The sequence below is a fragment of the Biomphalaria glabrata genome, chromosome 4 (genome assembly GCF_947242115.1).
Source record: "Biomphalaria glabrata chromosome 4, xgBioGlab47.1, whole genome shotgun sequence".
NCBI classification, from domain to species: Eukaryota; Metazoa; Mollusca; class Gastropoda; family Planorbidae; genus Biomphalaria; species Biomphalaria glabrata.
The window spans coordinates 31425489-31450691 of record NC_074714.1 but is presented as its reverse complement, the minus strand read 5'-3'; the positions used below and the strand labels follow the sequence as shown (position 1 = coordinate 31450691).

At 31.8% G+C, this 25203-nt stretch overlaps 1 protein-coding gene across 1 annotated transcript in view; it reads left to right on the top strand.

Annotated features, from left to right (window-relative positions):
• LOC106071041 (A disintegrin and metalloproteinase with thrombospondin motifs 9-like) overlaps positions 1–25203 on the top strand; it is a 145779-nt gene that overhangs the window by 80941 nt on the left and 39635 nt on the right. Inside the window, exons 5-30 of the mRNA XM_056027552.1 lie at positions 4758–4841; positions 5170–5291; positions 5390–5430; positions 5650–5755; positions 6868–7023; positions 7906–8088; positions 8334–8379; positions 8873–8881; positions 11472–11630; positions 11789–11937; positions 12277–12340; positions 12499–12619; positions 13201–13337; positions 13693–13810; positions 14083–14181; positions 14600–14766; positions 15411–15528; positions 16370–16496; positions 17342–17555; positions 18151–18315; positions 18414–18575; positions 18727–18942; positions 19395–19562; positions 19865–20086; positions 21041–21199; positions 21786–21968. Coding sequence (XP_055883527.1) covers positions 4758–4841; positions 5170–5291; positions 5390–5430; positions 5650–5755; positions 6868–7023; positions 7906–8088; positions 8334–8379; positions 8873–8881; positions 11472–11630; positions 11789–11937; positions 12277–12340; positions 12499–12619; positions 13201–13337; positions 13693–13810; positions 14083–14181; positions 14600–14766; positions 15411–15528; positions 16370–16496; positions 17342–17555; positions 18151–18315; positions 18414–18575; positions 18727–18942; positions 19395–19562; positions 19865–20086; positions 21041–21199; positions 21786–21968 — 3495 coding nt within the window. The remainder of the gene's footprint in view (positions 1–4757; positions 4842–5169; positions 5292–5389; positions 5431–5649; positions 5756–6867; positions 7024–7905; positions 8089–8333; positions 8380–8872; positions 8882–11471; positions 11631–11788; positions 11938–12276; positions 12341–12498; positions 12620–13200; positions 13338–13692; positions 13811–14082; positions 14182–14599; positions 14767–15410; positions 15529–16369; positions 16497–17341; positions 17556–18150; positions 18316–18413; positions 18576–18726; positions 18943–19394; positions 19563–19864; positions 20087–21040; positions 21200–21785; positions 21969–25203) is intronic.

The following is a 25203-nucleotide window of genomic DNA, read 5'->3' as shown; positions in this document are numbered from 1 at the left end:
ACCTGATAGGCTGACCTACGATCTTGGATAAAATGTATCTAATGATGTATCGAATGTTGCTTGGATGTTGTAAATATGCTTCGGTCAGCAGATTTGTTAACTAGTAATTTAAAAAAAATGAACGGAAAAAAAATGATGGCATGAAACCAAAAAAACTTTTCTAGTAGTGGCGCCTCCCCCCAAAAAAAAAAATTTGTTCGCGCCAGAGGCGTAATGAGGGTAGTCAAGGGGGCATGATGCCCAGGAGGGGGCGCCATACTCAGAGGGGCAATAAAAAATATAAAATAAATATGATTTTCTGGAAATATTTGGTTTTTTAAATTATTCTAACTAACCATCACTTCCACTCGGATTTAATCTGATGTATTCACCGTGTTGGATACAATGCGCTATGGCAATTGGTTAATATGCATCTACGAGCTTAATCACGTTTATCAACAAAACAAAAATAATTGACTACTAGATGAGTCAAACTATTACAAAAGATGAGTCAAACTGTTACAAAAGATGAGTCAAACTGTTACAAAAGATGAGTCAAACTGTTACAAAAGATGAGTCAAACTGTTACAAAAGATGAGTCAAACTGTTACAAAAGATGAGTCAAACTGTTACAAAAGATGAGTCAAACTGTTACAAAAGATGAGTCAAACTGTTACAAAAGATGAGTCAAACTGTTACAAAAGAGTTCAAAACAGATTGAGATAGACAGTAAAAAGACAATGTTTTTGCTACATCGAGATTAACAATAAATGTATTTGTTTCGTTTAGAATAATGTCAGTTCTCCTTTTTGTGTGTGAGTTGTTCAAATTCCAAGGAACAAAAAACTTTCAGACATGAAGCAAGTACACATGAGATTATCATCAATGTTGTATAATCCAGACATGAAGCAAGTACACATGAGATTATCATCAATGTTGTATAATCCAGACATGAAGCAAGTACACATGAGATTATCATCAATGTTGTATAATCCAGATATGAAGCAAGTACACATGAGATTATCATCAATGTTGTATAATCCAGATATGAAGCAAGTACACATGAGATTATCATCAATGTTGTATAATCCAGATATGAAGCAAGTACAAATGAGATTATCATCAATGTTGTATAATCCAGACATGAAGCAAGTACACATGAGATTATCATCAATGTTGTATAATCCAGATATGAAGCAAGTACAAATGAGATTATCATCAATGTTGTATAATCCAGATATGAAGCAAGTACACATGAGATTATCATCAATTATGTATAATCCAGATATGAAGCAAGTACACATGAGATTATCATCAATGTTGTATAATCCAGACATGAAGCAAGTACACATGAGATTATCATCAATGTTGTATAATTCAGATATGAAGCAAGTACACATGAGATTATCATCAATGTTGTATAATCCAGATATGAAGCAAGTACACATGAGATTATCATCAATGTTGTATAATCCAGATATGAAGCAAGTACACATGAGATTATCATCAATGTTGTATAATCCAGTCATGAAGCAAGTACACATGAGATTATCATCAATGTTGTATAATCCAGACATGAAGCAAGTACACATGAGATTATCATCAATGTTGTATAATCCAGATATGAAGCAAGTACACATGAGATTATCATCAATGTTGTATAATGCAGACATGAAGCAAGTACACATGAGATTATCATCAATGTTGTATAATCCAGATATGAAGCAAGTACACATGAGATTATCATCAATGTTGTATAATCCAGATATGAAGCAAGTACAAATGAGATTATCATCAATGTTGTATAATCCAGACATGAAGCAAGTACACATGAGATTATCATCAATGTTGTATAATCCAGATATGAAGCAAGTACACATGAGATTATCATCAATGTTGTATAATCCAGTCATGAAGCAAGTACACATGAGATTATCATCAATGTTGTATAATCCAGACATGAAGCAAGTAAACATGAGATTATCATCAATGTTGTATAATCCAGATATGAAGCAAGTACACATGAGATTATCATCAATGTTGTATAATCCAGATATGAAGCAAGTACAAATGAGATTATCATCAATGTTGTATAATCCAGATATGAAGCAAGTACACATGAGATTATCATCAATGTTGTATAATCCAGATATGAAGCAAGTACACATGAGATTATCATCAATGCTTATAAGGAAATGATTACATTAAGTGAAGTTTCCCCTACTCATTAGGACCTTTCATATTGTTATTGTGAGAAGCGTCTGCAACAAGATCAATTCTTAAAGATCTTTGAAAGAAGACTGAGGTTCTAGCGAGTACTTTCTTAAGGGACACTTAGGTCAGAACGGTTACATTACATCCGAGTTGACACTTTATTGCGCCAACCATTAGACATTACAAACGCGCGTACTCCGATGCCTAGACTAGATCTCACACTTCAGTTAGTTCAATAGCAACCTGTCCCAAGCTTCACGTTCACTCTGACTTGCGCTTTTCTTTCTAAAAGTCAACTGTAATATAGACCAAAACATTATTGAATTTCGGAAGCTTACGAAAGTTACGATGCAGGAAAAAGCTTGATTCTAATGCTTACAGACCTATTAACTGGATATGGGGGGGGGGGGGCGCGAACGTGTTTGTTTTTGAGTGGGGGGGGGAAGTTGGAAAAGCCACTCTTAAAAGAATGACAAACATTGCTTTAGGTCAGCGTTCTTCTTACTGGAAATGTGATCAATCTTGATATTGAACGTGAGAAAACGTCTAGAAATGTTTCCAAATATTTACAAAATGTTACAACAATTGGATCGTATCAAGTTACAGAACTCATTTTGAACATTAATTATGCACTGATTAAAGACGATGCTTTTTTTCCCATAATTCTTTATTGAACGTCAGGTATATACTCTGACATCAGGGTAGTATGAACATGCTAGTGTGGTCTACAGTTTATTGATGAAATTTGGGAAATTGCGTAGGTTTTGTGAAGTACTGCTAGACATCCAGTCTTCGCTGGGTATGTTTATAGTGAAATGTGTTTTTGTAGACCAAAACCACTCTTAAGACTCTTAACAGAAATACCCCAACCCCCCCCCCCCCCCGTAAGCGCTATTAAGTTCAACTCAGGCACCATTTTGGCCACACTGGCGTAGAGGAAAGTAGCTGGTAGTAGATGATCTCCGAAAGAGCCAGTTGGAGAGCTCGTGAAAGCCTCGGGACACACATTGAAGGCCCTTGTAGAAGACAGGCGCAAAAGACGTAAAGAAAACTAGCGGACAACGGCTTTGTCTGCATCAGTGGCAGGAAAATATGCAGGTCGAAACAGGCCCGGGCTTGCTGCCTTGCCTCAAAGTGGCGCCCGGGTGGAAACGGTCGTAAGTGGGGACGACAAGGCCAAAGGGTAGCGAAACAGTGCTCCCGCGGGAAAGCCTAAGGGGGTGCGAGAGCATCGCCATTGCACATTGCGGGGGTGGAAAAAGGCTCCCGCAGCGACCTGTCAACGTCCAGGCGCCCTCCCACAAGGGGCCGTTACACGAATGGCGTGTTCCGCACGGTTATCCTGGTACAGTATACGAATACGACGGGGGAATCGGCTGCGTCTCTAGTCCCGCGAGTCCGGAGTGTCCGTGTCCATTGGAAGTTAACGCATAAACAAACTCTAAGTTTGACTCCGAGTCTCACCCCCGTCGGACAGCGTAGCGGGAAAGGGGAACCCGCAATCACCCAATTCAGGCTGGTGAAAGGGACCTATTGTTCGCTTTTGGTGGCCTTTGTGTTCCAAGTGCGACGCACAACACAACTAGACAACTTCAAATTGTCGAGACTGGGCATGCGTAACCATGTGAAAAACTGAACTTAAAATTAATCTTCTAAAACGAAGACATTGTGGCTGGAAATTATTTTTGTCTAAAATTGAAGATATATCTTTAGCGTGTAGGCCTATTTCAATAAGTCCACCAAAACGATTCTTTGATTAAAACATTTCGTTGGTAAAAGCAGTATATAGATAGCTAAAGACTTTTGCTCTCGTTGAGAGATTTAAAAAAATCGAATCAAATAAAGTTTCTAATATTTATTCGTTTAGTGCCACTTATGCCTTTTACTTTAGTTGATTTTCTATGTGGATCCCAGAAGATAAACTCATTTTGAAACTATTGTTATAGTTATGACTAGTTCTTGGCGTTATCATGAAATTTTCAAAATGAATTGATAGTAGTGACCAATTTAAATAAACGATAATAGTTTTTATTTTTTTAAATATTTATAGGCCTATAGGCTCTTACCACCTTTAAGTTTTACATTCTCTTTTTACATCCATGTAGAGGAAGAGTTTCTAGAATCATGGACCACGTGTATGACCATAGTAATTGCATACGTTTTTGTTAACGATTCATAATGGAATTTTAGAAAATCGCATTACAATATTAGAAACACCACGGAGTGTCGAGCATTTTGTGGAAGTAAAATGATTGTAGATAATTTAGTTAGGTCATACATTCTAAGATTGTTTGTATCCTATTAAGACTATTATTATTAAATACATTTTATGTATAAACCTATAGTTCTATGGGATGTTCATGGGGAAAAGGGGGGGTGGGGTGGGCCAATAAATTATCTGGGCACGTTTTGCTCTGGTGTAGACATAGAGTAGACCTAGTAGTTCAAAAACAACAAAAAACAAAGAGTGTCATGTGACTTTGATCAACACAGAGTTGTAACATAGACTCTAATAACTCTATTAGGGATGAATTTTTTAATATAATTTATGTTTTTATTTACAGGTAAAAACTATCTACCAAAGTCCATCTATAGGAAATTTTATTAATGTTGTGGTTGTAAAGCTTATCATTTATGAAAAATCATCTGTAAGTAGTTAAGTTCAGTGATAATAACATTTATCTAATGCTGGAGTTCAGTATGTTTGTCTAGTATTGTAATCAATTAGAATTTATAAACTGATTTTTAAATATTTTGCTTTTAATTGTTTTTTAATTATCATTAATCTCACTTTCATATAATTCATTTACTTTTATAAGAACCTAAATTAGAACTAATTATTTATAGAAACTATGCTTGACATTTATACTTTATACACTATATATCAGTAATGTATTATAATTGATACATTTTGTTTGTATGTACAGTTATTTGTGTGTTTATTAATTTTAATGTCTGTGCCATTTCATTGGATAGGAAACACCATTTAAAGTCAACCAGAGCGCAGCAGGGACATTAAAAAATTTTTGTCAGTGGCAGCATAAAAATAAGGAATCCAGCAAAGAGAGTCACTATGACACAGCTATTCTTATCACCAGGTAACATAGTGATTGTCCTCAAAGTGATAGTCATTTAACTATAAGGTCTTCCATTTCAATTAAACTTAACACTTAAATGAATGTTATTATATTTTTAGGGAAAATATATGCAGAGCTCCAGGCAAATGTGATACTTTAGGTAAGGGATCTAAAATTATAAATCTTCATGTTACATTTTCTGATATTAATACACTCTTTTAATAACAAGTAGTATTGTCATATTTTTTTTACATGGGAGTTAACTTGAAAGTCAAATATTTTCATGTCAATCATTTAAACTAAAAAAAGGTTTCACCTTTGTTTAACATTCTCTTCTCCACAATTGTTACCCACATCTGATATATATTATGATCCTTAGGCCTTGCGGAACTTGGAACCATCTGTGATAAACTAAGAAGCTGCTCTCTTATAGAAGATAATGGGATCAGTGCAGCTTTTACTATAGCTCATGAACTTGGTCATGTGTAAGTTTATTGGTCATGTTTACATTTTGTTTGGTTATGTGTACATTTGTCTTATCATGTTTCCATATGTATGGTCATGAGTATTTTTGTTTGCTCATGAGTACATTTGGTTGGTTAAGTTATATGTAAATTTTTTTTTTTTTTATTTATTTTATTTTTTTATTGTGTACATTTGTTTGGTCATGTGTACATATTGCTAATGTGTACATATTGCTAATGTGTATACATTTTTGATCATGTGTACAATTGTATGGTCATGTTTACATTTGTATGGTCATATGTACTATTGTCATGGTCATGTGTAAATTTGTTTGGTCATGTTTAGATTTTTTTGTTCATTGTGTAATTTGTATGTTCGTGTATTAGTTTATTGGTAATTGTACATTTGTTTGGCCATGTGTTTGTTTGTTTGATCATGTGTACATTAGGTTTACCATGTGAACATTTTTTTCATTTTGAACATGTGTACATTTGTTTGGTCATGTATAGATTAGTATTGACATGTGTATGTTTGTTTGGCCATGTGTTTGCTTGTTTGGTCTTGTGTTCCTTTGTTTGGTCATGAGTACATTTGTTTGATCATCTGTATATATTTGTTAACATAGATTTATTGAGTTTAACAAAGAGAAAAAAGGATAAACCTTGCAGTTGGGTGAAATGTGTTATTGTAATAATGAAACTCATTGCTGAGATATTGATTGTACTGGGGCCAAAACATTTCTTACATCAAAGGTTCAAATTTATTTTTTTAAGTCTGGTTTCTATTTTATAGAAGAAAATTTACCCTAACTTGTATTTAACTTGTTCTTAGTAAAAAGTCTGGTATGTATGCTCTTTAAACTCTCATCATATTGGTGCTGGGTTCAGATCCTGCCCAGCTGTCCAGAAGGAGGTTTGAGCTTAGAAGTAATAATCTTAATTCTGTATTATGACTGAAAGTTCACAGTTCTATTTCTTTTTCAGCAGAACAAATAAAATGAACAGTTCAGAACAATTTAGAACTTAACATAAAATTTTAAATGATCTTCTCCCCACATTCTGATGTGCAATACAGTAATACTACTACTATAGAATAATAATCCCAATAATATTTGAGTGTAATTCTGTTTCAGTTTTAATCTTCCTCATGATGATGACAAACAGTGTACCGAGTCTTTACCAGAGAATCAAAAAGTAGCATTCCATGTCATGGCCCCAACTCTGGATTACAATGCCAGTCCTTGGGATTGGTCCAGTTGCAGTGCTAAACTTATGACAGATTTTCTTGAGTAAGTGACAGATGATCCTCATTTGCACCAATCAGTAATGGCCTCAATGTTCTTGTGACCTGTTAATAAATTCATACTTCTATGTTTTCACACTATCTTAACCCTTGGCCCTGATTACTTTTCACGCTATCTTGTTGAAACATTTTAAAGCACTTGGTCAGTTCTTATGACCAATGCTTTATTATTCCAAAACTTATTCAGTTTTTTGTTATTTATCTGTTTTGATTTATAATACATTAAGAGGCTCTCATTTGTCACAGTACATTCTGCTTAATTGTAAGAGAACCAGGTTTAGTTATGCATTGTACCCTCTTTCTTTACATATCTAACATAGTTTCAGTTTTATTTCTCCATTTCCTAGTTGAGTTGAGTCTATACTATCTCCCACTGGCCTTTATATCAGTCAGGTTATATCTGATGCTAATAAATGAAAAAGTAGGAACATTTATATTAAAAAGTTAAAAGTAAAGTTCCCCTTTCAGACCTTGTGGTCTATAAAGCAGATGATATAAAGGTCATCAGTTTTTGTGGTCTACGGTTAACATGGGTGTCATGTTGCCAGCACAATGACCAACCACCGTTACTTTTCCCCAACTAATGTCAAGTACCCATTAGAGCTAGGTGGACTCAGAGTTGCCCAAAAGATCTCGAAATAAAAAACCCCAGTCCCCCAGTTCAGAAGCCAAGCACTTTACTGCTCAGCCATCGCACCTCTGAACATTAATATTACACAAAAAAATTTATGACATTCTTTTTTAAATAAAAAAAATGGTTAAAGTTTGATATTATCTGATAAAACACCTAACCTAGTTGAGAATAGTAGTAATAGATAGATGTTCATTTGCTATTAACAAACTTCTTCTCTACTTTAATGTTTCTCAGATCAGGACTAGCCTCTTGTTTACTTGATGGTCCTCGAGTTAAAACCTGGATGAGTACTATGCAAAGTTTAAATCAGCCAGGATGGAATTATTCTGTGAATAAACAATGTAAATTTGTTTTTGGTGAAGAATTCGCTCTTTGTCCTTACTCGGTAAATATGTCTCATTTTGAAATTATTCATCAGTATTTGTTTTTTAGTTTGATGACAAAGGTTTGAAAAAAAAGTTCAAAAATTTGTATACAAAATTTTGTTGTGCGATTTAAAAAACTAGTTAAATATTTTTAAAATTCTTTTTAAAAACAAAGCTTATATTGAGTGAAATTGCATCAATTATTTTGAATCAACCATGTAATTAATATTTAATAGATCTAGGCTAACAATAATAAATTAGTATGTTTGGAAATATTTTATTGCTGTTTTTGTTTAGTGCAATTTTCCATTGTTTAGCTTGTGCAGTTGGGGGAGAGAAGGGGGTAAGAGGTGTCTGTGCTTCTGTGTTTCCTTTTCAATTGCAAGTTTTTTAAAAATGTTACTCTGTCTGAATTTGAACTTGAGGTCTCAAACCTCCACAATGAAAAGCCAACATGCTAACTACTGAGCTATACAAGTTTTTATAAAAAATTAAAGGTTTATGGTTATCTTTAGTTAAGTTAAATCTTTTAGCCAATGACCTTATTCTCTACACAAGGCTTATCTCCCCTTAGTCAGTACTGTTGCAATATAAAAAAAATTAATTTACAAGTAATCAATAAAATAATAGGTCCACTATTTTTTTATGATTCATGTTTTGTATTCACAAAAAAATAATTATGCAAAGTTTCAACTAGATCCGAGAAAGGGAAGTGGTAGAAATAACGTGTACAGATTTTTACCAGAGACAGACAGAGTGAGTTGAAATAAGTTTGTCATAAATGTATCTTTAAATGGTAGACTAATACATTGAGTATTTCATGTTTCTTCCAACAGATGACCATGGTAGGTTCATTGAGATGGTGTTGTCATTATGTTTGTATCTATTAACTCTCAAGGCATTCATCATGCAAAATGCCATTAGGTCAAACTATATTTCTGTAACTTCCTAACACCACAAATCTTGAACATTTCTAACTCACCTAATAAACACCAGCATGAAATAGTAATTTAGTTGAGCAAATATTTAATCTTAACTTACAGAATACATATAACTCATTTCACAATGTATCAAAATTAAATAGATTCATTTTATGATGAACTGATAGATCATAATCAAGTCTGAACTATAACAATATATATATTAAGGGAATTAAACATTATATATTCTAGATTATTGTGTATAATAATTTCTTTCATCCAATTCTAAATAATCAAACTGTCCAAGTTAAGCTTCATATCAAGTATTAAGAATAACTAAGTTTATGTAGCGCAACTACAAGTGCCCTGCAGAAGATAAGTTCCATATATCCAGAACAACTCTAAATGTCACCAACAGGTCAGGTGCTAAGTATGACAGACTATAATGCAATATATTCCTAAAAAGTAAATGTTGTCAACAGTTAGTGTGCCATTGTGGAGAATTTTAGCACTTAGAGCTAGGATATGTTGATGTTTGAAAAGATGGACTAGAAGCTTCATATTTCTAGACTAATTGTCATGCTTGACTGCCCACCTGGCTCAAGCCAGAGTTAATTACAATACTAATTGAAGTCCATTCCAACCTTCTCTTTGTTAATTGTGAATAGTATAGAAAAAAACTCTGTGCTCTTGACACAGCAGTTATGTAGTCAAGTGTGAAAATAATTTTTTAAAGAGCTTAAAGTCTAGAGTCAAACTATTTTGATTGAACTTGTTCCAATGCTCCTAGCTGTTGCAATGTATCATTTTTAATAAACCAAAATGTTCATATTTCAAACATTTAGTTTTTTATTTATCTTCAGACTCCAAGACAAGCCTTATATATATATATAGATTATAGTTATATTAATGTTGCTAACTGCATGCAATGTATTCAAACTTTTAATCTTCACTATTAATGTTACCCGTGCAATGAGAAAAACTGGCATGATTTAAAAATTATGAATAAAACACAAGGAGGAAAAATACCAGAGTTAGCTCTCTTAGTTGTTGTTTTTTTCTCATCCTTCCAGTGATCTTTTCTCCATCAATTCTCCAATGAGATCATCTGGAAATTAAATAGTCTTGTTTTCTTCTTGTAATGCTTTTCTCAGATTTTCTCCATATGGAATTCTCTCATTCAAATGAACTTATTTGGTTAAAGCTCTCTGCTGTGATGAAACAAAAAAAATCTGGGTTTTCTTGTTAAAGTATTGAGATCTCTAAATGTCCAAAATACACTTTGATTATGTTATGTTACACAGATGTATTTTCTTTACATCATGAAAGCTGTGTATTGTATTGAGGTTTTTGACTTTTAATATTTCCAATTCATTTCTTTTATCTTTACTCAAACAGATTTCAATTTTTAAACTAAAATCTTGAATGTATCAAATTTAGACCTTGGTAAAAACTAAAACTAACCTTTGGCTAAAATCTCAAAACAATAGTACTCGATATGAGAGTACTGAGTACTTCATATCCATTATTTGAATTCATACCAAACTTTGTGTTTCTATTCAAAATACAAATGATAACATATATTTATCATCTTGTATGAACTATGTATTTATTTATTGACAAAGTTAGTATTATAGAAAACAGTCTATGTTTAAACATGTATATGTTGACTTTTTTAAGGATTTTATCTACAAGTAGAGAAAAATACCAATTCTGGTGATGTTAACATTAGATACATGTGATTCTTTGTATGAATGTTGTGTGAAACGTGAAACTACTAATTTAGCTATGTACCATTCCACAGACAAGATATTTTTAGAAATTAAATGTACATACTTTGAAGAAACAAAACAATAATGAATGAAGGAAGTAACACTAAGAAAAAGTGCATCGTGAATCTTCTCTCAAGTACATTTTTTATTTGCTTTACTTAGTGAGTTTTTGTTTTTTTGGGTACATTGTTGCTTTTGTGTCATTATTGTTGTTAAAACATAAACTTCCTAATTTGTTCAGTTAAATGGAACTGATTTACTAGTGTTCACATTTATTTCCATTCTGTAACATACACTTGTGCAGCCTAGTATTAGATCTGGTCTGCATGCTTTTACACTTCATCCTTTTTCTTTTTTTTTTTGTTCTGTTTTTTTTTTCTTTTTTTTGCAATATTCCATTTTGAACCTTAAAAATAGAAAGTTCAACTTTTATGAAGCCAGAAGCAAATTCTTCTGAAATTTTTAAATAAAAGCTTTGATTAATCAGGCTATTGTATATTCATTAGTTTTAATGTAATGAATCGCCACTTTTAAACTAACATAATTAATTATTTAAAACATTTCTATATCTTCTTAGTCTGTATAAGAATAGTTATAGCAGAAAAAATTATAATATTAAAAACTTCAAAATGAATAGCATACAATTAGTATTGATACAAAATATTTGTACACATTAAAACTATGGCATAAAATTAACATGGATAAAAGCATTTTTAGACATTAAATAAATCATTAAGTAAAAGATTGTTTATTGGGTGAATTACGTAGGAGACATTTTGATTCAATTGCAGAATAACCCAGTGTGTCGAAGGTTATGGTGCACAAATTCAAGTGACAGCAAAATAGGCTGCCGAACAAAGCATATGCCTTGGGCTGATGGTACTCCATGTGGAGACAATAAAGTAAGTACAATATTTCAATGTTCCAACGATTAAAATAAATGTTAAGTTGAACAGACATATTTTATTCAATAAAAACAAAAACATTTTTTTATCAAACATTACTCTCATTCTAGTTTCCTCTGGTTACAATAATTGTGTGTGTGTGTGTGTTCCTGTAGGTCTGTCAGCATGGTGACTGCTTGGTTGTTACCGAGCCCAAACCTAAAGCAGTCAATGGTGGTTGGGGACATTGGAAGCAGTATGGACCTTGCTCAAGAACATGTGGTGGAGGTGTCAAATCTAAAATTCGTGAATGTGATAATCCTGTGTAAGGTTTCTCTTGCATGTATTACCTTAGTGTTTTATAAAGTATACCTCCAACCTAACTTGTATATTCTGATAGACAAAGAAAAGAGTATTTGAATTTAGCACAGGAATAGTTTTCACTTGGTTATTCATCCATTAATACTAATTTTCTTCTCCTTACAACTATTTTTCTCAATTACTTACTTCAAATATTTACAAATGGTTTATAATATAAAAATCTTTTCATCTATTGAAACAAATAGTGAATAAAACAATTGTCATTTACACCTTGTCTCCTGATCATCTTTGATTTACTATTACTAATGCGATACTACTTTTACTTATTGATTTTGTTTTTCAGCCCAAAAAATGGAGGGACTTACTGTTTAGGTGCGAGAGTTAGGTACAAGTCCTGTTTTGTAAAGGTAAGTATGGCTGGTGTGAAGTTTAGGCTAGGGTGTAATAATCTTCAAATCTGAAGAAAAATCTAAAACATTTTAAACAAAAACAAATAAGTAGAATTTTTTAAAACTTACATATTAGATGTACTGGTACTTTAAACTTTCTATTTTATACTTTCTAGGAGTGTCCTTCACCTAGCAGAGACTTCAGAGCAATGCAGTGTGATAGTGAAGAGATGAGAAGAAAAAATAGGGTTAAGGAGCTTCCTAATAATTCCACATGGAACCCAAAAACCAGTGGAGGTAAATTGCCTTCTTTTATTTCTGTCAGAACCTCAGGCATTTATCTTGTACTGTTTGAATCTATTAGTTTTGGTTATGACCATCATCTGAATGATTCTGCTTTTGTAATTATTAAATTTCCTATGAATGAATTGTGCCCTTTCATAATATAATTATCTTATGAAATACAGACATTACTTCAAAAAATGCATAGGTCAATCTAGTCATGTAATTTAATCAATAACTTAAATAAATAAATAATAATTGAGCCTTTAGTTGATTCTTGACTTTCAAAGTACTGTTGCATTGTGAGATTTTGATTGTCATTTACACATTGTCTCCTGACCATCTTTGATTTACTATAAGTAATGCTAATGTCGGGTTAAATTAGCCCTTTTGATTGAGTACATGTTGATCTGTAATAGCCCTATACAGACAGCATTCCTTACTTGTACCTTACTTCATGTGATTGGGCTGATAGAATATCTGTAACTTACCTCATTAATAGTTATTATTTGTATATTTCATTATGTGATTTTTTTTAGTTGGTTCAATTTATACTGGATTTTCAAATTATTTTTTTGCTTAACTATTCACTCTAGTGCACTTAAAGGATGTCTGTAAGTTGTATTGTGGTGCAGGGAACAGTTCAATCTATTCATTGTTTGCTAAGAAAGTGATTGATGGAACCAAGTGTGGTCCTTATACTGAAGATATTTGTGTCAATGGACAATGCTGGGTATTGGAAATGTTCTAAAGTGTTTGTTGTTCTTTAATAACTAATTTGTTTTAAAAAGTTTTCATGTTGAAGTTGATAATTAATACTATAGTAATGAATAGGTTTTGTCAATAGTGTGTAGCTACATTTTAGCAGTTAATGAGTTAACTTTGTAGTGTAGCAACAGTTTAGTAATTAATGAGTTAACTTTGTAGAGTAGCAACAATTTAGTAGTTCATGAGTTAACTCTGTTGTTAAGAAACAGTTTAGTAATTAATAAGTTAACTATTTAGTTTAGCCACAATTTAGTATTAAATGAGTTAACTATGTAGTGTAGCAACAATTTAGTAGTTGATGAATGAACTCTGTTGTGTAGGCTGTAGGCTGTGATAACAAACTTGGATCTAAAATGAAGAGAGACATGTGTGGGGTGTGTGGTGGAGACAACTTCACATGTAGATCTGTCACTGGAATATTCAACAATGCTATATATGGTGAGGATTGATTTTGTGTGTTTTTATGTCACTAAAACAAAACAGTTCTGTTCTTATTGTTTAGTTTTCAAATTAAAATAGTTACAAATGTTTATATTACAATTTCAAGTGACAAGTAAACAAAATTAATTACATTAAACTTTTTTTTTTACTTACATTTAACTTTGCTGATCTTGATCTGAGACCACCACAAAGAATTTAAATAGGTTTTCAATGTTGTCTGACATAGCTTCATGTATATTCTTTTTGCTATTTATTCTTGTAAAATGTAGGTTACAATCTTGTTGGAACCATCCCTCAAGGTGCAACTCATATAGACATTCGACAGTATGGACAAATGAGGCACACAAAAGATGATGACAATTATTTAGGTAATTAAACAATATCATTTTAAATACAAAAATGCTTTTAAAATTTCTTTTAAAAGTCTGATAAATTAGAGTTGTCCCCTAATTTGTAGAAAGAATGTTATACAAGAGTTTGAGCCCACAAAAATGAAATGTCTTTTCAATTGAAAATAAATACATTTCATTTTGTATGTCAGCATGAAGCAAATGGATGGTTGCTTGGTGAGTTCAAACCCAGCCAGCTGTCAATCCTTTCTGGAAGTCAATCAGATCCAATAGAAAATTCTTCAATCTTTTATACGAAATACAATACAGTGTAGTACAATGGTAGCCAAATTTCCCAGTTGTAAAGGCTAACTTTCTTCTGAATTTTGAGAAGCTTTGCAGAGTTAAGGATAAATAAAATTTGAATGAAGTAGCTTGCTTTTTCTTTTCTGTTTAGCACTGAAAGATTCTCAGCAAAGATATATACTTAATGGAGAATACAGTGTCAGGACAGAACCATGGAAAATAAAGTTAGGAGGTGCAATTATTGAATATAGTGGCTCTGAGGAATTTGTGGAAAGAATCAATACAACAATGATCATTGGAGAGGACATAACTCTGTATGTAAGTGAAATGGAAAATACATTTACAGTCATTTTTTAGTTGCTACCATTGTGAAGCATCATTCATGTTTAGAGATCAACAATTAAAAGCATTTATCCAAATCTTATTTCATCATTGCCTGTATCATGCCAAAAGAAAATGTGCAATAGCTGCTTGAGTTAATGTAAATGTGAATCTTCTTGTTTTTGAATTATGCAAACTGTTTTAATAGACACATCATTTTAGTCAGATTATATATAGCCTACTATAAACTTCTGTTGAAAGTTTTGGTATATTTAGTAAACAAACTGTTAATAATTAATAGATGTTTTATATATTTTTGTAGGTGCATCAGTTACTTAAAGACACTTAAAGTCTTCTAAAATCTTGCACTTTTGTTATTAAAAATGAAATATGCATATTGTATGCACATACATATAAACATATATGAAAATAAGATTCGATAGAAATTTCATATCATTCTTCATATCTGCCAGGTTGGCATGTCATCCCAAGAGAAGCACAGTGTCTTCTGCTTAACTTGTTTTCTTATCAACAATATTAAAAAAAAACACTTCATCTTTAATGTACATTTATGTTAAATTTGTTAAAAAAAATAGTTCCAATGTAGAATTGCATTATTTTGTTTCTTTGCACACTTTCAGGTTCTTTCAGTTGGCAAATTAAATCCACCTAATATAACATATTCTTACTTGGTATCTGTTACCAAAAAAGTTGTCTGGAAAAATCTTGGTTGGAGCAAGTGCAATTCAGTTTGCAATGGTAAGCACCTTTTTATTTACTACTTTATACATTGCAACATATTTGCTTCAGTGAATGTGCATATGCACCTATAAATGTCAGTGTGACACACTCTTTTTTAAACTTGGAAAGATTCAAACATAAGCTATGATTAATTTCTTCTGACCCAACATGGTTGCAAGCTATGATTAATTTTGTTTAGACCAAACATGGTTCTAAGATATGATTAATTTTGTTTAGACCAAACATGGTTCTAAGCTATGATTAATTTATTCATACTGTCTATGGTTCTAATCTATGATTTATTTCTTTAGACCTCCTATGGTTCTAATCTATGATTAATTTCTTCAAACCTTCTTTGGTTCTAAGCTGTAATTAATTTTTTCAGACCCAACATGGTTCTAAGCTCTAAATTTCTTTAGACCCGACATGACAGCTAACATTTGTAAACCATGTTAAAAATTTCTTTGGTCCTATTTGTCAATGTAGTAGAAGTCTATTTGAACAATAAATGTAAAAATTTTAAACTGCTACAGGACCTGAAATTTTAGAAAGCAATCTGTGATAGTAAATAAACAAATATACATTGAAGTGCCAATTACATCAGAACATTGAACTGTCACTGTAAGTTATGTCCATCCAAAATTAAAGGAAATCCAGCATTTGATTTACAATAAATTCAATTCAAAGTTAGAAATTATTTATGAGAGAGTTTAAAAAAACAACAAATTTGTACAATTGGTCAGCACTTTTTAAGATTGTCTATTTATTGAGAGATGTTTTTGAAAAAAAAAAGCATCATCACAGGTATGTATAACATAAGTTACAAAATCAGGACATTTTAAAAACTTGTTTCCTCCAGGGGAGAGAAAAAGTTTGATCAAGTGTGTACGTGAAGAAGACACTCACAAAGTTCAGCCTAAGCGATGCAGTAATCTGGAGCGTCCAAAGGCAATTAGTGAGAGATGTAATACAGACTGTACTATCAGGTCAGCCTTTAATATGTTTTCGAATGTTTATATTACAGAATCCAAGGCATGTTAAATAAAAGTTTTTAATCCTTTCTTAATTAGACAGTTAATGAAAACACTCACAAACGTATACATGACTATATATTTTAAACACACTAATAAAATACACCAATAAAACTAAAGGAGTGTTCTAATTTTTTCATTTACTAATTTATCAAGTCTATAAGCTTTAGATATTCACAGACATTTTTGTGTGTGTATAAAATGATTTTTAGCTTGATCTAATTTTATTAATTTTCAATAAGGACATAAGCATTTCTTTGTTATAATGTTTGTTAGCATGTCTAAAAAAAAATCTTGATTATTAAACTTGTATTGTTTACTTGTAGTTGTTTCTGGTCTGTTGTTTATTTGTAGTTGTTTCTGGTCTGTTGTTTATTTGTAGTTGTTTCTGAACTGTTGTTTACTTGTAGTTGTTTCTGGACTGTTGTTTATTTGTAGTTGTTTCTGGACTGTTGTTTACTTGTAGTTGTTTCTGGTCTGTTGTTTATTTGTAGTTGTTTCTGGTCTGTTGTTTATTTGTAGTTGTTTCTGGTCTGTTGTTTATTTGTAGTTGTTTCTGGTCTGTTGTTTACTTGTAGTTGTTTTTGCTCTGTTGTTTACTTGTAGTTGTCTCTAGTCTGTTGTTTGCATATAGTTGTTTCTGGTCTGTTGTTTGCATATAGTTGTTTCTGATCTGTTGTTTGCATATAGTTGTTTCTAGTCTGTTGTTTGCATTAGTTGTTTCTGGTCTGTTGTTTACTTGTAGTTGTTTCTGATCTGTTGTTTACTCATAGTTTTTTGCTTCTATTGTTTACTTGAAGTTGGAGAGTGTTTAAGAATGAGGAGTGTCCAGTCAGATGTGGTAAAGGAATGAGACGCCAGCTGGTTCACTGTGTGAAAGTAACAGACTATAAAAATGTTGTCATTATTCATGATAAAGAATGTATCAAACTGTATGGTGCTAAGCCAGATGAGCATGTACCTTGTGATGGTTCTTGTCTGCCCACCTACTGGACATATACAGAGTGGTCACAAGTAAGTTGTTCTTCAAACAGAAAATGACTTTTTTTTAAAAAGTGGAACATAGGTTATTTATGACCAGCCTGACAACCAATCACATTTCTCTGTTCTTCGGATATCATATTGTCCTAATTATTAAATCTATGTGGAAGAGAATAAATCCTATTTAAATATCAACTTTTCTGGAGGATTACACAGACTTCTCAATGTATTTTGAAAAAAACTATTCCAAAAATTTGTTTTTTTCAATGTTTTTTATCAATGTGATAATGTTTATGTAGCATTTAAGATGGACACCTTTGACAACTTTTCATTCTGACTTAACCCAATCCTGTGAGAGCATTTTATTGAATTACTATTTTTAATTTAAAAAATAGACACTACCTGGTAATGAAACCCAAGTCACCCCAAGCCCTTATTCTATTTTTCATGCAAATAATTTTTTTGTTCACGATTAAGTGTTATCAAATTTATACTGAAATGAATAGTTTAAAAAAATAATTAAAATTAACAAAATATTTTTTTTTATAAGTTGAGTCTAGACAAATAATCATTAAAAGCTGACCAAATCATATATTAAATGATTGAACACTTAACAATCAATGTACAGTGCTCCTCAAGTTGTGGTGATGGTTTACAACACAGACAAGCCAAATGTGTGGATGATACTGCCAAAGAGCTGCCAGACAAAGAGTGTGCTGGTAAAGACAAAGAGTTGACACGCCATTGTAGCAACCCACAGTGTGCTGAGTGGACAACTACACAGTGGACTGGGGTAAAGCGATAGTACTTAGATGACAAGGTTTTAAATATTTTTTGTTTGTAATGTCCCTGTTTCTGGACCATTGAACTACAATTTCTGTTTCTGTCTAGTGTTCAGTGACATGTGGGTATGGTTACAAACAAAGAAAAGTTTTGTGTGTTCAAGGAAATCAAAAAGTGGAAGATGGCCTCTGTTCCAAAAAAAAACCAGTCAATAAAAAAGAATGTACTCTGAAGGAGTGTCCAGAGTGGACAGCAGGTGGCTGGGGGCCTGTAAGTATTGCTCTCTGAAATTCTTTACATAGATGAAGTAAAAATATGGAAACCCAGTACCTTAAATCCATACAAGCTTTATATAAAATCATCTCTAAATAAACCTTATTGTAGCCTCTATTTTATATCAAATTTAAATTTCTCATTTCAGTGTTCAGTAACCTGTGGTAAAGGTGTCAATATGAGGGCTGTGAAATGTCGCACTGGCAACTTCTCACAAGAGGATGATGTTTGTGATGCTAGTAGAAAGGTTAATGACAGGCAGCCATGTTTCCTGGGACCATGTCCAACAGAAGCACCTACTTCTACAACAACCATTAAGTCTGTCTCTAAAGGAGGCTTCTGGAGAGCTGGAGCTTGGACAGAGGTAGTTCATTTGTTTTGAGTTGTTACTTAAGTAACATAAGATCAAACTATTCAGGAAAATAACATTTTGAAAACTTAGCTTAAATCTCTTTAAACTTCTAGACAGAATTACAGAACAAAAACCATTTGGAGCACTTGTTTCTTGTAAATATCTTAACAGTTACAAAAAGAATTAATACATCCTTAATTTTTTATATTAATCAGCATTTTTCAGCCTTCATGTAAAGTGATAGAGTTTTATGTTGCTAGTCTGTATACTATCTGAATGAAGTGTTATTTTATTTACTGTCAACCTGTTTCTAGAAACAGGCAGTTATTTTACTGAAACACAAACATAATTGTTAGGAATGGTTTATTTCTTAGATAACAACCTCTTTTAATACTGTGGGGTAAAAAAATGAATTGCTCTAACTCTAAACTTGTACTTGAATGTATTTCACAACATTCTTCTAGTGTTCTTCCCTGTGTGATTCTGGCACCAAATACAGAGTAGTCAGTTGCACAGCATATAATGGAACTGTACTGGATGAATCAGAATGTTCACATCTACAGCGGCCAGCTAGTAAAGAAAACTGCTTCCTAAGGCCATGTGGCCACTGGCATCAGGGAGACTGGAGTGATGTAAATATTACTCCTTTTTTAAAATTGTATATTTGGACTTAGATTCTAATAATTAGTAAAATTATATTCTTAAAATAGTGTGTAACAAGTCAGAAACTAAATAGCATTTTAATTTTTTTGTTATTGCAATATTGTTTTTCATAATTTTGAATATTATATCACAAAATAACAACTACTACTTTTAGATAGAAGCATAAAATAAAAACATATTTACTCACAGATATAAATTTATACACAGTAGCAAAGCATACATTCATCACATAATCGTATCATTGTAATTTTTAAAAATTGTATTTCATTAGTGTTCAGTCACCTGTGGGAGTGGTGTTCAGATTCGATATGTTAGCTGTACATTCAATAAACAACGCCAGGATGAAAGGTTCTGTGATGTGAGTGTCAAACCAGAAACAGAGATACAGTGTAACAGAGGGACATGTCTAAGTCATGAAGATCTTAGCATTGCTGTCATCACAAGTAATAAAGTTGTGGGCACCAGCCACTGGAGAATTGGACCTTGGAGTAGTGTAAGAAATATAGTTTTAGAAACAGTTGAAGAGAGAAAGTTTTAGAAATAGCTTTGAAGCAGTGTAAGAGATTACTGTAATACCTGTTCATGAGATAGCTTAAAGATAGTTCAAAATTGCCAATAGCAGAGTAATATGTAGAGTTTAAAATATGATCATAAAAAAAGAGCTTTATATTAAAATAATACAGTATGGTTAACTAAAATGTAGCAATTCTTTTAATACCAAGGAATTTAGGTTTTAAGAGAAGTAGAATTATCATTTATCATGACCCAAAGTTTTAGAACACCATTTCTCAAACAAATATTGTCTAATCAAATAAAAACCTGGACTTCTAATTGTATCTACCCAATGATTCCTTGAAAACTATTTCTTTATAGAGATTAAAATAAAAATATGATTTCTTATTTTTGAAGAAAGTACTTTAATAATAAAAGATATAACATCAAAGAAGGCTAGAAGAAGCCTGTGATGAACGACTTGGTAATTGAAGTCAACAAGGGAGCTAATGTATAAAGGAACACAATTATTATTTCATATTTCTAATTGTCATCCCAAATGTTCTAAAAAGGTTTGAATACTGACTTGAAAGAACTCTTCCTGTTTCCTTCACAATCATGCTCAGATGTCAAGACAACTTAAGGCCTTTTCTACCAATGCCCTAGCATAATTAGTGGTTAAAAACAAATATTGGATTCTACAGCCATTTTGGAGTTCATGTAAAATAAGATAGTGATCATCTTCTACAAAGAAATGTTTCTTCATCAGCCTACTTTCCTCTTCCATTACACTTAAATTCATTTTGAAAATTTGACATTCTATTAACTTCATTCCAGCTAGTTTATTAATACTTATAAAATAAAGTATAAAGTATAATAAACTTATTAAATCTTTGTTATATTAATCCTTTTCCCCTATTTCCTATCAACTAATATACATAAACTGATATTGCAGTGTTCTAGCACATGTGGCTCTGGATGGGAAAGACGTCTTGTTGTCTGCAGTGATGAGAAGGGTCCAAGTAAGAACTGTGATATCACTTTAAGACCTGATGAATTTAAAGCCTGTGACAGTGGAGCTTGCCCAAGTTGGAAAACAGATGTCTGGTCTAATGTAAGATATTTGATTTGTTAAATTACATTCTATCCTGTATTTATGTATTAATTTAATAGTTTACAGGCTATGACAAACAAATTTATTTTGTTATTTTAAAACAGTTTTTTAAGTAAATACTGAGAACATTTTTTTTTTTGGTTAGAAAATTTTTTTTCACATTATGTCATTTTTAAAAATTAAAGCTACTTAAACTTTTTTTTTTAACTAATTTTGAAAAAAAAAATATATGACTAGTTAGATTTATAATTAAAAAAAAAGAAACTATCATCCTATATGAGGTTGACCTACAACGTACATAAGCATCCCTCACTTTACTCAAACTTAAAACAAAATTTACATAAACTTAAAATACAATTTAAAACACTTTACATAAACTTAAAACACTTGACAGTCACAATTCATTCACTATATAAAAGCTTGTCATACTTGATTGCTTTTTAATATATGGAAAAATTCATTGCATAGAACATAACTAAGTGTTTAGTCATAGGTCTTTACTTTTGAATTGGATATGTATGTATATGTAACAAATGAAAGTATCCCATGTTTAACCTATTTGTTTCTCTCTCCTATTTATTTTTAGTGTTCAGCTAGTGACTGTGACTCAGAAGGTATACAGAAAAGATTAGTTGTCTGTCAACTCCCCAACAATGACATACTTGCCAACTCCAACTGTGATCCTAAAAAAAAACCTCCTGAACTCCAGAATTGTAAAGCTCAATGTCAGAGACCTGAGGGAACTTGGAAGGAAGGTTCATGGTCAGGGGTAAGCCCTACTAAATCTATCCCATCTAGCACACAAGGTCAAAGGTTAGGCCATATGGGGAGGTTACATTACCAGCTTCCTGTTCACCAAAGGCAGCGCAGCCAGGATAGAAATTATATGATAAGGTATAGTAAGTATTACCAAGACAGATATGTGCTGTCTACCCCCACTGCCTTCCTCAGTACATTGAGACCATCCAGTGTTGGTTCAAGCAGATCTACTCAAGACCATTCAGCTAGCAGTCATTACAGAGGTTTCCGTTCTTACAATGACAATCCTTTAAGCAACAATGATGAGAAATTGAGAATTTACGTCCACAAGGGAGATCAGTCTTCTTTCTATGAGCAAGAAGCAAAAAGAAATGCTTTCCACAATAACACCAACACTCCAAGGATAAATGTTTCCTCTAATGGTTCAAAGTATAACTTTTATCCACCATTGAAAAGTTCACTTCCCTCTAGAAATGTGTCCTACTTGCCCAGAAGGTTAGTGAATCAAGACTCTTTATTTTCCCTTCTAAAAAATGCTCATCCTACAGAAAGTGGTGAGTTCAAAGATGTTCATTATTGGTCTGAACATGAGCTTATCATAAACAGGGGAGGGAACTCCACCAGCAGTGAGGATAACACTGAGTTTGCCATTGAGCAAACACCATCAAGAGAGGATGGCTTTGTTAAAAATGTTACTGATCAAATGAAAACTAATTCTACCTTAGAAAGTAATATTTTGTATGTATCCAGCACTAATAACAAAACAAATATGAGTAGTGAAATACATAGCTCTAAAAATATTAAAATACAAACATTAGAAACTAATAATTTCACTCTATCAACCAATGAGGACACAAAAACTACAACCCAAAGTGTACATAATAATGTATTGCCAGTTTTAAACATAACTCAGACTAAAAATAAAATAAAAACAAGAAAAAGACAGAAGAAAAGAAAAAAAGTTTAGGAAGATATATATTATATTTATATTAGACATAATTCACAAGACACTTTCATTTCATTGGAAAGAACCTTTGTACAATGTTTTGTTCTATACATTATGATTTCTCACAGCAGTGCTTATTTCTATTTTGTTATGCTTTGTTACCTAACTAGTTATTTCATATCATCTGCGCTGTAAATAATTTTTTTTAAAGTTTTGTTTGCAAATATTTTTGTTATATTAACATTTATTTCTTTATTGTTGTTTTTTTTTATTTTTGCTACTCTAATATTTTTCTTGTTGACTAATTTACTTTTTAGACTGTTCTTGTGAGACACATTTATCTATAAGACCCTTACAGCTGGTTTTGACTATTTTTTTTCCTTTTGTTTTTGCTGTTATATTTTTTTTGTTTCAAGTTTAAAGTTTAGAAATGTTATAGCTTTGTGCTTAGCAGGGGGATATAAGAAATCCAGAAGTTCTCTTTTATTTTATAAAATTTTGAAATCCAAGAAAGTTTGCAATTTAGTCAAAGCTTGCTCAGATGATATGGAAATGCAGTATAGCCTATTTATAATGAAGCTGTTTTGTAACATTTAGCTTGTTGGGCTAAACTATTCTAAAGAAATTATAACTGAGACTGCGTCTAAGAGAAGTCATACATGAAGGGCAACATTATCCAAAACAATTGATGTAAACTATATACTGATGACTTCAAATCATGGTGGTGACAACTTTTCAATCAAGCTAAAGTTAATTATAGCAGACTATTTGTGATGTTGCACTACAAATGTTTGTAGAGAAAAGTGTTGACTGTGATAAATCATCATAGAATAGATTCTATTTATTTATTTATTTATTTATTTATAACAAATACGTAACTTAACTTAGAAAATTAACAATTCTCTTTTTAAAAGTAGAGTACCAATTCTTAAATTCTCTTGCAAGGAATTTGAGTTCTGTTATTTTTGTCTACACTTTTCTTTAAAGCAGTTTCTGTATTTTTAATAAGCCCACACTTGACTTGCTACATGTCTGATGCACATAATTTGTAGGTTGGCACATGGTTTGAAAAAAAAAAAAAAAAAAAAAAAAAAAAAAAAAAAAAAATTATTACATTTCTGAAACCCTTAAAATTTTCTTTGATATGTGCTGTAGAAACTACTTTGGTCAGTTTTTAATAATATTTTTAAAATGTCCCTTTACTTTTTTTAAAATTTATTTGTTGTTTTTTTTTTTTGGGGGGGGGGGCATAAGTAAGGGTGAAATGTTAGAGCTATCATATTTCATGAAAAGTAATATGTTATAGTTAGTTTATAATTTAAACAAACACTTCTGACTGTCACTTATCATGCAGCAATGCATTCACCTATCAGTAAGTCTAAGCTCATCACATTAGTGTAACTTGTTGGTACAGTAGTTTCAGTGATCTAGTTACTGTAGTCTGTATTGAAACACAATTCTAGGATAAAGTAATCATTTTCAATGTGTACAACATTAGCTAGACTAGTTTATGAGATCTTTAACATTCCATAATTTATGTTCTTTTGTTGTTAGTGCTTAGGTCTGCTGTGTGAAGTTTTTTTCCAAATCTAGTCAATGATTAAATGGATGAGAAGTTGCTAGCCAGATAGTATCAAATGTTTAAATTCCAAATTTATCAAAACCATTGTTTTTTTCAACCATAAATTACTAACTAGATTTCTTTTTTTCAACAGTAATGGTTGTTAAAAAGAATTTATTTATTTTCCTTTCAATCTATTAATCCATTTTTTTTTAAAATTTCAATCAAGTTTCTAAGCTTGATGTCATGCTAACTGGATGCCCCAATCAGTTGACTTCTTGTTAGGCTAAAAATTATGCTAAATGGTTTGTCATTATGACATCATGCTCTGGTTTCCTTTGTGTAGTTTTTTTTTGTAAGTCAAACAGAAAGTTTTTGTGCATGAGTGTTTGGTTAATGTCCCTATACTTAACTGACCTACATATTACTAGACGATCCTTGCCATCTATTTTGAAATGTTTATATATTGAAGGAAGCTTATTGTCCTTGTAGCTTCTATCTATTCTGTTCTTTTTAAGAGCTTCTATCTTTCTGTCTAGTCTTCTGTTCTTTGTTGAGAGCTTCTATAGTATGTAAAACTATTTGCTCTGAGAAGTTGTTTTGTTACCATATACTGTTTCATGGCATCTGCTGTTCACTTCATGTACTGTTAATAGATTTTCAGCAGCATTATCTGCCTAGGATTTTCAAAAACCTTACGTTTAAACTCTATTATCTGATAAGTTACCATTCATGTAG